The sequence below is a fragment of the Pteropus vampyrus genome, unplaced genomic scaffold (genome assembly GCF_000151845.1).
Source record: "Pteropus vampyrus isolate Shadow unplaced genomic scaffold, Pvam_2.0 Scaffold16, whole genome shotgun sequence".
NCBI lineage: Eukaryota > Metazoa > Chordata > Mammalia > Chiroptera > Pteropodidae > Pteropus > Pteropus vampyrus.
Window position 1 is genome coordinate 5,824,993 of NW_011888797.1, and position 12,214 is coordinate 5,837,206.

Below are 12,214 nucleotides of genomic sequence, written 5' to 3' on the forward strand. Positions count from 1 at the left end.
ACATTGTTTTCAGCTGGCAAGTCTCCTTAGCCTCAATCTGGAGCAGTTCTTTAGTCTTTCTTTGCCTTTTATGACCAAGAAGCTTTATAGAGTACCAGCCAGTTTTTTGTAGACCGTGTCTCATTTCAGGCTAGAAGTTTTATATTTTTATCTGTCCACATTTATCAGTGTTTTCCTTTACTATTTTTATGCAATGTTATCTTAATGACTATGATGTTCTGTTGTCTGGGAATAACAATTTAATCATTTTCTTTTGGGGGATGCCATTTATGATGCCATCGTTATTTGCCATTTCAAATAGTACTGTGCTACTCGTTTTTGTGGCTAAATCCACATTTATATCCTTGCTTGTTACCTTAGGGTAAATTCCTCTGAGTTAAAGGGTATGTGTGTTTTAAAGGCTTTTGTGTGAATCGCTGAAGTGTCCCCTACAAGGCTGTGCTGCTTTATTTTGCCATTAGCAAAGTGATAGACCATTTTTAGACACAAACTGTACTTTGTATTACTAGCGTTCATTCTTCGAAATGACTGTCTTTTGTTTTTTAGGCTTGTGGTTTGGTTAAAAACTTGGCCCTTATGACACATATCACAACTGACATGGAAGATGGACCCATTGTTAAATTAGCCAGTAACCTGGGAGTAGAAGATGTGAATTTATTATGTGGAGAAGAGCTCTCTTACCCAAATGTGTTTCTTGTCTTCCTCAATGGTGAGTGTATTGTTGAGACGTGTTGATCTTAAACAGTTTGGGAGAGGGGAAGGGAATCCATTATTATTCATGTATTTAAAGCACAGATATACTTAATTCTGGGCCCAGGTTGACCTTAATTTAAAGGTAGGAAAGTGATAACAGAGACAGCTATTCCATTCGCTGGGTCATGCATTGTGGGGACTGGCTGCTTTCTACACTTTTGCAGCTACCAGCATGTGTACAGTGGAATAAGGTTCAACATGATATCTTTAAGTTCAAGTTAAATATGTGAGACATTCTGCACGAATGATCAGATCAGTCCTGACAGTACATTGACTTATATTCAGCCACTTGATAATTGATCATCAACATCCCGTGGCAAGAGGGTCCCTTTCTTTCTCCTTATGCTCCGGGGCTTCTTTCACATATCCCTTGCCACCCCCTTCAGAGTCCTCCAGAGACTCGTTACAAGTGTGCCTCGTCCTTTCTACTAGAGATTTGGGTGCCTGTCCCCTACTAGTATGCTCCATGTGCTCATCCTGGAGTTCCCATGCTTCAGGAGGCATTAATCCTTTACTGCAGGGTTCCCCAACCCCCAGGCTGCGGACCGGTACCAGTCCGTGGCCTGCTAGGAACTGGGCCGCACAGCAGGAGGTGAATGGCAGGCGAACGAGCGAGCGAGCCACCGAAGCTTTGTCTGTGTATGCAGCCGCTCCCCAGCGCTGGCATCACTGCCTCAGCTCCATCTCAGATCATCAGGCATTAGATTCTCATAGGAGCACCAGTCCCTGGTGCCAGAAAGGTTGAGGACCACTGCTTATTGCACAGACTGGTTTATGGGAAAACAAGGCTGTTAACCGACTGCCCCATTTAGTGTATCCTAGCAGCTGACACTGAGTGAGCTCTTACCCTACACTTTCCCCCTGTACCTCTCTGAACCTGCACCAATGCTGGGAGGCAGAGCCCACTCTCTTCATTTTACAGATGCTGATGACAACAAGAGCGACTTTATAATAGCAGTTACTGGATGCTAGGCAGAGCTCCAAGTGCTCCACATAAGATCAGCTCATTTAATTCCCACATAGGCTCTTTGGAAATGCTAGAGCTAGTGTTCAAACCCAGGTGGTCTGGATCCCGAGTTTATGCCTCTAGCATGGTGCTGACACATGAAAAAAATGAGACTCGCTTTTCCAGGGTCCTTCACCCAGCACATGTTAGGGCTGGCCCTATACTCGGGCCCCTCGGACTGCCCTTTACCGTCTGTCCATCGTGTTGCTTCCTTACAGCCATGGGGACTGGCTGCTGGTGTTGACACTATTTTCAGATGACTACTCAGTGCTGCTTACCAATATTTTAAATCTTATTAGATTTATTTTTTATTTCTGTTTTTAAATATTCTCCTTTCTGTGTAGGTAACATCCTGGGTGTTATTCGAGACCATAAGAAGCTAGTGAATACATTTCGACTGATGCGAAGAGCAGGATATATCAATGAATTTGTTTCCATCTCAACAAATCTTACAGATAGATGTGTCTATATTTCCTCTGATGGAGGAAGGCTGTGCAGGTATAAGTTGTTCAAAAAGAGATTTTAAGAGTCTCTGTTTACTTTTGAAAGAAATAGACTTTTTTACTTTTGAATCTGATTTAACCTCTCTCATTGTTAAGATAAATTTAATTCAGTTAGCAAACATTTCATGAATATGCATACTGGGTACCGAGGATTCAAAGATTAATGAGAGTCTCTGCTCTCAGAGAGCTCAGTCTGCTGTCAGAGGCAGAAATAATTACTAATAACAACCAACTATGCTAGTCGTAAATGCTAGACATTATTATTTTAATAGATGTATTATACGTAAGGCTTTAACTACATTCAACTCTGTAAGATCTGATTATTATTTTCATTTAACAAATGAGGAACTGGGGTTTAGTGAAACTAAGTAACTTACCCAAAGCTAGATAGTGATGGAGTCTACTTTTTACTCAAAGTCCTTAGAATTCATTTGACTCCATCAATGATTTTACCCACGACATCCTGTTGCTATGAACTGAGTTTTGAAGGTTGAGTAGGATTGTGTTATTTAGATGAAGGAGGAAAGGAGAATGGCAAGAATAAAAAACATGGAGGTATGAAGAAATAATAACATTAGACCCAATAGAAAAGCGGATGCCTTTTATTCACTGAGCAGACATTAAGGGCTTATTATGTACAGGTGCTATCCAGAAGGTAGTGGTACAACAGTGAATATAGTATGAGATCTGGTCCTTTGGGGATATGCAGGGAAATCACCTGAAGACATTACCTGTTTCCTAAGCACTCATTTGTTTTACCTTTGTCATTCTTTGTAGACCTCAGGTAGTATTAGGGAACAAGTCAGTGAGCTAGCAGTAGTTAGAGTAGTGGGAGGAGCTTGGGCTTGGAAGTCTGTCCGAGCTCAGAGAGTGGACCGCCGTTGTTTGTGTCTGTCCAGCATCTATTTCTCCTTCTAGTTACTCTCCTCGTTTTTATCTGAGGACTACTCCCTCTCCACTGGCAGTCTCTAGATCGTCAGGCATGTGACTCAGGCTCGGCCAGTGAGACTTTCTCCTCAGAGAATTTGAATCCCAGGTAGAATAATTCAAGGGAAGAAGTGGTTGGAACCGAGTCATGCTGACATCGACGCGAGAGACTGCCCGTTACTCCTCCCTTTCTGCATCCTTGGGACTGCCCTCGCCTCTTTTCTTTCTGAGGCTTAACGTTTCACCTTTTTCCTTGATTCTCATCACTCTAGTAAATTTTATGCTTTCAGAAAATTCCTTTTTTAAAAAAGATTTTTTAAATTATTTTTTAGTAAATTTCATTTTTTGGCTCGAATTAGCCAGAATTGATTTCTTTACAATCAAAATGCTAACTGATGATATACTTGTGTTTGAATCCTAACTTCATGCTTATTGGCTTGTGTGAATGAGTATATTGCTTAAGTCTCTGAGCCTTGGTTTCCTTGGCTGTAAAAATGTAAATAATAATAATGCCTCCCTAGGATTGTCCTGAGAACTAATTGATATAAGATGTGGTAAGTGCCTGTAGGGTGCCAGGCACACAGCAGGTGGTTATTTATGGCTAACATGGTCCATTTAGGGGTGGCAAAAACAATAACATTTTCTAAGTAACTCTTTTTTAGGATTTTTCTCTTTCTTTACATCCATCGTAACATGGCATAGTCTAAAAGAAAACTAATTCTTTTTTAGAAGTAATTTATAATGGCATAAAATAGATCTGGCAGGAAGAGTTAGTAGAATTTACTGAATAAAAGTAAAAACTGAGGTAGCTAAATGCGACCCCACCCCCAACTCTGGCTTCTGTCATCACTTCTGAGCCTCTAAACCTGAACTAAGCCACAGCCCTTGATGGAGGCAGCTACGTCCCTCTGCTTCCCCCTGGCCAGGAAGCCAGGATTTCAAAGTAATGTTGATTTCCACGAAAAGTTCGCCCAGTTAATTTTCTAGCAACTAGTGTTTCCGTTTTGTTGTGCAGCTCCTCTTTTTAACTGTTTAAAAGTGCTCATTAGTCCTCAGTGAGTTATTTGGACTTTAGAGTAGGGTGCACAAGTGTCTGCTGGTTACTTGCTGCTCTGTAAGAGCCGCTTATCCAAACAGCAGCAGCCCTTGACGTTTCGGTGCCGCATGCCATCCTTTGTGTTGGTGTTTCCTCGTGGTGGCGAATCCTCAGAGGCAAATTGCCACTGACAGTTACAGGTTAATCTGCCGGAATGTGTAGACCAAAAGCTCTCTCTGCCTTACACCCATCACATCGCTAAAAACCACAAAGTAATAAAGCTTTGTTCCCTGCAAACTTAATTGCCTTCTTTTTGGTTATGTGTAGCTTTAGATAACCTGGTAGTGTAGCCCAGTGATGTTTATCCTTAATCGGACCACTCTATAAACAGCTCATATTCATCAGACCCTCACTACAAAATGGCATTATTATCCTTGGTGACAGTTCTCTGCCTGCTGACTTCATGGGTGGTAGATCACATATTCCCAGTATGATATAAGGAGATGCTTTTGATATGATGCATTTCTGTATTTTTTTTAAGATACGACACTAAAGGTTTTGTTTCCTTTTTAGATCTTATTATCATTTTTGTGTTATCTTTTCATTCAAAACCAAGTATTTCCTAAGATACTTGCAGGAAGCGGTGGGTGTGTATACATGTGCGTGTGCACACATACAGATGTGGGCTGGCATGTTTGTCTGTTTGCGTTCATGTACGAGAGAGAAATAGGCCTCTGCGTACTCACACATTCAAAAAATACCTGGCGTCCTCAAGCAATCCAGAAATAAGTTTGATTATGTTTATAGATTCCCTCATTTCACGATAGTAAACTTTCGTGCTAACTTATTTTTTCTGCTAAACTGTGAATTTCAACAGAAATGTTTTTTCCATTCCAGACCCTACATAATTGTTAAGAAGCAAAAGCCTGCAGTCACAAATAAGCATATGGAAGAGCTGGCTCAGGGGTACAGGTAACTAGCCAAAAGCAAAACTTATCATTCTCCTTAGTACTCATTTACATAATATAATCAGTAGTAACATTTGCTGTGAGCTTTCAAGAATAGTATATTTTCATTTTTAGTCTTTTAATTCATCCCCACCAAATATATCAGCCTGTTAAAAACCTATGTTTCTCTATGTGTACTTGCTTGGATATTGTAAAATATTTATCAACTTAGATCATGAGGATTACAGAATCATGGTGTAAATTAGTTCACTATTAAGTATCTCTGTAAGAGAAGGACTTTAAGCAATATGTTGATACAGACATTGTGGGTCTGTCATCATATAAAGTTTCTAAAGTAAAAGAAGGTATTTTTAGAAGTGAAGACCAGATTAACAATCACTGATGTTTTACTCTTTTTATTTCAGTGACTCGTGATCACTGTATGATTCAAGAATAACATATTTCAAGTATCCCAATGTAGTGAAGCTCTCTAGGAGAGAAAGGTGCTTTGGGCCTAATGAAAACCAATATCTTCCATTGTCGCATATAAAATACTGCAGTAAAATACTTTTTAATAATGCACGTTTCACCAATATTTTCCCAGGAATTTTGAAGATTTCTTACATGAGAGTCTGGTTGAATATTTAGATGTGAATGAAGAAAATGATTGCAACATTGCACTCTATGAGCATACAATTAATAAGTAAGTAGGATCCATAACAACCATAATTAAAACCTGTTCTGATTATAGAAACTGTCTTCTCTTTTCATTCCATCTTTAATTCTTCTCTTGTGTACTTGCTTAGTAGTTACTGTTAGAAGTATACTGTTCTGTAATAAAGCATAACTCATCATTTATCCCAATGTAAGAGTCACTGCTAACAAATCATTTTGATACTTAATTATCCTTCCTATTCATTTTATACTTAGTAGATATTTTTTAAAAGGAATTGCTGCTATGATTTTAATATTTGACTACTGCCAAAATTTAATTAATGAATCAGGATACTTAAAAGATGTATTGCTCTCTTCTAGAGAGGATTTTATCAGTGGACGTCTGAATTTTTATTGTCAGTGTGGGAATTCCCTACATAGTATGTTGTAAAGATACCTCTAAACTTACGTGCAATATAAACGTGAAATGGTAATATGTTTACAGTATTTCTTCTAGAACAGTGATATTTTTCAAAGCATCTGTGTTCCATTAGGAATACATTAGAGGAAATTTATGTAACTTGCTATCTGATGATTGTGACCGATGTACTGTTTCCCTGAAATTGCAACTTTTGAAGTTATATTGTTAAATAGGGAGTTTAATACTGCCACCTGATAACTATTTATGTCTCAAATCAAGAAAGTACTTTTGTTTCCTGCTACCAGATGAAATATACCACTTTATTTTTGTCTCATTGTAAGTTAATATATGCTTTCAGTTAGAATTTTAATTCCTTAAAGGTATGAATCTCTCAAAATATAATTTTTATGCCCTTCATTTCAAGACTGACCGAGGATAAAGAGTTCTTATATAGTAACCCCCTAAACAAAAATTCCATCCTTGAACCAAAAACCTCAGCTTCAGCTTTGATTCCTCCCTCCTGTATACTCACATCTACTCCCTTAGCATATCACATGTACCTTCAAAATATACCTGGAACCTGAGCTCTTTTCACCACCTCCACCTGTCACCCTAGTCCAGGCCACTGCTATTGCATGCCTGGATTCTTGAAAAAAGCATGTGATTTTTTTTGCACTTGTCCTCATACAGTCTGTTCTTAATAGATCAGAGTGGCACTTCTCAAACCCCTGAGTAGCTTTCCATCTCCCCGGGTAGTTCTTACAGAGGCCTTCAGGTTCCTACTCACTGCCAGCCCTGCTTTACACGTGCAGCATTCTCTCTTACTTCCCCTTCCTCGCTCCATTTGAACCACACTGGCCTCTTCTTCAAACTGCCTTTTGCCTCACACCTCTGCACTGGCCACTCCCTCTTCCCGGAGCACTCACATACCTGCATGGCTCCTCCAGGTCTTCGCTCAGTGTCACCTTCTCATCGAGTATTCCTGACTACCCTATTTAAAATCATTTCCCCTCTTCTGTCCACCCCTTTTCACGGCTTTATTTTTCTAGTGTTTATTACCTTACAATAAAATCTGTAAAATATATATATATATTTTTAAAATTTATCTGTGTATTGTCTGTTTTTCCCCACTAGAAGCTTCATAAAGGCAGGGATTTTTCTGTTTCGTTCACTGCTATAAATGAATGTAACTGTCAGTGTCACATACATGAAAGTCATTTTATTTTAAAAATAGAAAAAAATTATATCATTTGATTTATATGTATGATGTTTAAAAAATGTAGTTATAGATGTAAATATATTATTTCATTTGCTTTTTGTTACATTGTCTGACTACACATAAGTAGTTTATTTGTCCCCCAATGATGAATATTTAGGTTGTTTCCAATTTTTCCGCTATCACAAGCCATAGGTTATCTTAATTTGAGCTAAATTTCAGGCCCTTACACATGGTGAAGAGGAAGTCTTCTAATGCCTGTTTAGGGTAGAAACATATAATTTTGAATAGTCAGATTCCTTTCTTTTTTGTAAAATCAGAATCTGGAGCGGACTTTTAATCAATAATTATTAGATAATATATGATCTCATATAAATTGTCATGAAACAAGAAGAAACTTAGTTGTTTACCTTCATCATTTTCACTTTACCCCAATCTTGAAAAAGTAGTTTTTATTTACATGGGGAATGTCAAATTGACCAGTATTTAAATAAAACAGTTATTTAAAAGAAACTCTTTTATTCTAGGCTATAAAATATCACTTTAAGCTGTTTTTCTTAGGGAAAAAAAAAAAAAGGGAAGAAAGAAAGTAAGGAAGAAGGAAAGAAAGAAAAAGAAAACAAAACCTAGAGCTGTTTTTCTCTCTCCTGACAAAGGCCTAAAGCCTCTGAGAAAATTGGGGTCCTGCTAAGTCATAACATCAAAACTGTTCTTCAGACCGAGAACTACATGGACAGTGTCCTCTGTAATCAAACTAGAGACATAATTCAGTACATGAGTATTAAAAAAAAATGGATAGGTAACTGTATATTGCAACCAATTTTCCATGATGGGTTGGGTTATCTTGCAAATCAGTTCTCTTCAAAGTACTATAAACCATTTAAATTATTAAAGTTATGCTTCAGAAACACTTGAGGAAAGTGTTCTTTCTCATTAAAATATCAGAGTTGCTTTATCATTTAGCCAAAACTGAGTTTTCTGCAAAAATATATTATGAAATATATTTTTCATAACCAAGATTCTGACACCTGGTAGGTAAAGTCTTACTTTGTGTTCAGTATCTATAGTTGTGCTGTCCAATAAAAATATAATGCAAGCTACCTATATAACTTTGAATTTTCTAGTAGCCTCATAAAAAAAGTAAAAAGCATGAAATTAATTTTAGTAATTTTATTCAATAATTTTATTTAATATCAACATGTAATCAGCATAAAAATATTGAGATGCCTTACATTTTCTTCCTACTAAGTCTTCAGAATCTAGAGTACACTTGTAGCACATCTCAATTTGGATGCTAAATTTTCATCAGAAATACTTGACCTGATTTCATAGCATTTTCAGTTGAAAAAGTAGATTCACAAATTAAGTTGTTACAGTTATAACTAGGTTTAAAACGACTGAACTGAGTTGTTTAAATTTGAGTTTTAAAATGTAAGGTAATTAAATTAAGTGAAATAATAAATTCAATTTCTCAGTCATATTAGTCTAACTTTTCAAGTGCTCAGTAGCTACATTTAGCTAGTGGTTATGGTGTTGGTGCCCATAAGTCTATAGTAAGTATTCTTAAAAGAGATGTAGTCCTCTCTTTAAAATGGTGACACAGCTTTCTCAATATTAGTTGGAAAAGTGAGGAAAAGCAAATTACTGATGTTGTGGACATTTTTAATAGTGTATTTCTATAAGCTCAATGTAGTAATTTCTTGATAAATGCTATTATTAGTTAGTATATAATGGTGCCTTTTATTTTTCATATAGGAATTCCATACCGTCTCCCTTTCCTTGTATTTCTACAAATAATAGAAGTTTCTATCGCTGAAAAAAATAATTTTTATTTTATTGTATTTATCAGTTTTGCTAACATCAAATTTGTTATCGAAGTTTTGTTATTAAATTTATTATGTTATATATATTTATATAAAGTTACATAAATTTTAATACCTAGGTCCCCTGAGATATCTCCTGGGACCTAGATAGTAGTATTTTTTTACCTTTTCAGAATATTTATTTTGGTACTTGGTGGCTAAGATGTCTAATTCTGAATTAACTTGATAGAGATACCACCCATTTGGAGATTGAACCCTTCACTCTTCTCGGCGTTTGTGCTGGCCTGATCCCGTACCCTCATCATAACCAGTCCCCAAGAAACACATATCAGTGTGCCATGGGAAAACAAGCCATGGGTAAGATTTTCTTCTTGAACCTGGTTCTAAATACTGGGATAAAAGACGTATCTTTATTCCTACTTTATTTGTATTGCATGTTTGGCAAGTCAGGCGTTCTAACACCTGAGTGTTAACCAGACTCAGAGGGTTGCCTGTGGAGCCTGTAGTGCTTGGAGGTGCCTCTGCCATGTCTAAAGGTTAAACAGAAATGGGGAACACCTCTCGGAACTTGTTCCCTTGACCAAACAAAGGGACATATAATAAATGTCACAGAATTATGAAGGGGTAAATATAAAAAGAAAAACCCTATAAAATATAAGTTGTTAACCTGGAAAGATGAAAGAAAGAGCAGAAAAGCTGAAGGTTAAGGGAAGAGAAGGAAAGGAAATAAAGATAAAAATGCACAGTGTGTACTAGAATGTACTTACTAATTGTCTGGATGACAGTCGTCGAACCCACGATATTCTTGCAATTGCTCCTGTAGCTCTTGAAACATCCAGTTCGTGTCACACCAGTTTCTGAAATCATTTTCCTTTCTTCTTTCTATTTTCCCTTTAATCCATCCATTAATTATCTGTACATCCATTCCTAACATTTATTGAACATCAACTATAGACCAGACAATGGGGCTGGAACCTGAACATATAGAGATGAGAGAGCCCTGTTCTCAAGGAGTTCACACTCTAGTAGAAGAGCCCAGTAAATAAAATGGTAATGTAGTGTGATAAATGTCATAATAGACAGACAGCCAGGATCTAGGGGAACAAGAGCAGAAAGGTCACTGAAGGTTAGAGAATAGGTTGTTCCTAAAGAATAGAACTGAACTGAATCTTGAAAACACTAGTATTTCTCACAGGTACGGAAATATAAGCAAGTATTGCATGGGAAAGTCTCGATGCTTACATATGGCTGTTTAGTACAGCAGGGGTAGGAGAAGTGCCGTATACTAAGGAGTTTGGATTTTATCTTGAAGGTGATAGAGAAAACAAGGGGAAGAAAGTTTTGCTTATAAACTTTGTTTGAAATATTTTTTAAAATTATTTAAATCTTAGTAAGTTTAATAAATTTTATTTTCATATATGTCTGTGACAAATATGACATCGCTCTCTGATTTGAAGTATGATTTCATTGGGGAAAAAAAAAAACTATAAAAGGTCTTTGCGTTGCCTTTGGGCAACAACCAGAATGCAGTTAGCTTCTCAGTTACCAAGAATCCACTGCAGTTGACCATAGCTTGACAATTAAGGAATTTTATTTCTCATTATGGATAAAGAGTATATATTTCTTTCCGAGTCTTTATATTGCCCTTTGGTTGGCCACGAAGAAATAAGAAGCATGTCATCCTGTCACCATTTACCTGAATGATGTAATGCCCGGACGGTTCAGAATAATTCCCAGTGGGAAAGTCTAAACAGCGGCTCATCAATTTAGCCTTTCCCATTCACCCTCAGCAGCAGTGTAGGCTGATTTCCCGCTTGTGCCTCTGACTTGCTAACAAGTGAAATATACAGTACTGAACCCTGTGTGTCATGAAAGGGCTATCATTTCTATTGGGTTTACCAAACCATTTTGTTTCATGATGTGAATCCCGGCTGAAACAATACACCTTTTGTGTAGAACCTTCACCAGAATTAACGGAAGACTAATCACTTCATCGCTAATGCCACTCTTTAGTGTGTGTGTTTGAAGATTGAAATAGAAAGGTCTACATCTATCTCCACTCAGCAAAATTTTTTTTAAAGAAGAGACTTGAAGGAAAGCAGTAATATTTTAATTTTTTTAACTCTCCTCCATACCTCCCAAAGAAGCTTTTATTTTGTGTCCATCAGTATCCGAAATGTTCAGTTAGTTGCCACACACAGTTAAGCAGGATCAGTGTGTACAGAAAGCCAATTCAGTGTCTGTAGAGTTCTTTTGTAGTTTTCTGTGTGAAGGTTTTTTTTCTCGTTTTGTTTTGAGTGTCATTTGCAATTCATTGTCTGTGTTTTCTGAGGTCGGTGTATTCAGCTGCTCTGACCCTGGGTCCCGCACATTTAGCTCCTTGGTTACAATCCTCTGACGTTACTGCTGACGCCGGGAGGACAAAAGCCGCTGAATATCTTAAAGTAATAAAAAAAAAAAAAAAAAGCCTTTGTTACTGTTTGTTATTATAAAACACCTGACTGGAAAGAAAAGCAGAGAGATAAAAGTACATTTAAAGTTGGCACATAACATCGCCATATTTCTCTTTGGACACTCAAATAGCTGCAGAAGTCTTGAGTGAGGTCTATGTGGAAAATCACAAAAGGAACAGGGCGGGCAGAAGGAGAGAACCCACAGCAGAAGCCCAGATCTGTAAAGCAGACCTAGCACTTTGGACTTCTCCTTGTCATTTAATTCCATGAAGTCTTGACAGCTGGTAAAGTCCCACTATCTCATTTTTAAAATGAGCTGAAGACTCTGTGCTGTTCATCCATTAGACCGTGTGGCAAGTGGAAGACAGTAGCCCAGAATTAATTCATTGAATATTCCAGCCAACCTGGAAAACTTGCTGTCTGCCTTTCAACTCCTCCTATTCAAGAGTAAAGAAATGAGTGAACGTCATTTACC

At 37.4% G+C, this 12,214-nt stretch overlaps 1 protein-coding gene across 6 annotated transcripts in view; it reads left to right on the forward strand.

Moving 5' to 3' along the window:
* The window catches only part of POLR3B (RNA polymerase III subunit B), a 115,241-nt gene that overhangs the window by 56,938 nt on the left and 46,089 nt on the right, over positions 1 to 12,214 (forward strand). For all 6 annotated transcript variants that reach the window (XM_023527339.1, XM_023527341.1, XM_011386997.2 and 3 more), the window contains 5 exons: positions 547 to 709; positions 2,104 to 2,257; positions 5,123 to 5,197; positions 5,777 to 5,875; positions 9,516 to 9,643. In XM_023527339.1, coding sequence (XP_023383107.1) covers positions 547 to 709; positions 2,104 to 2,257; positions 5,123 to 5,197; positions 5,777 to 5,875; positions 9,516 to 9,643 — 619 coding nt within the window. The remainder of the gene's footprint in view (positions 1 to 546; positions 710 to 2,103; positions 2,258 to 5,122; positions 5,198 to 5,776; positions 5,876 to 9,515; positions 9,644 to 12,214) is intronic.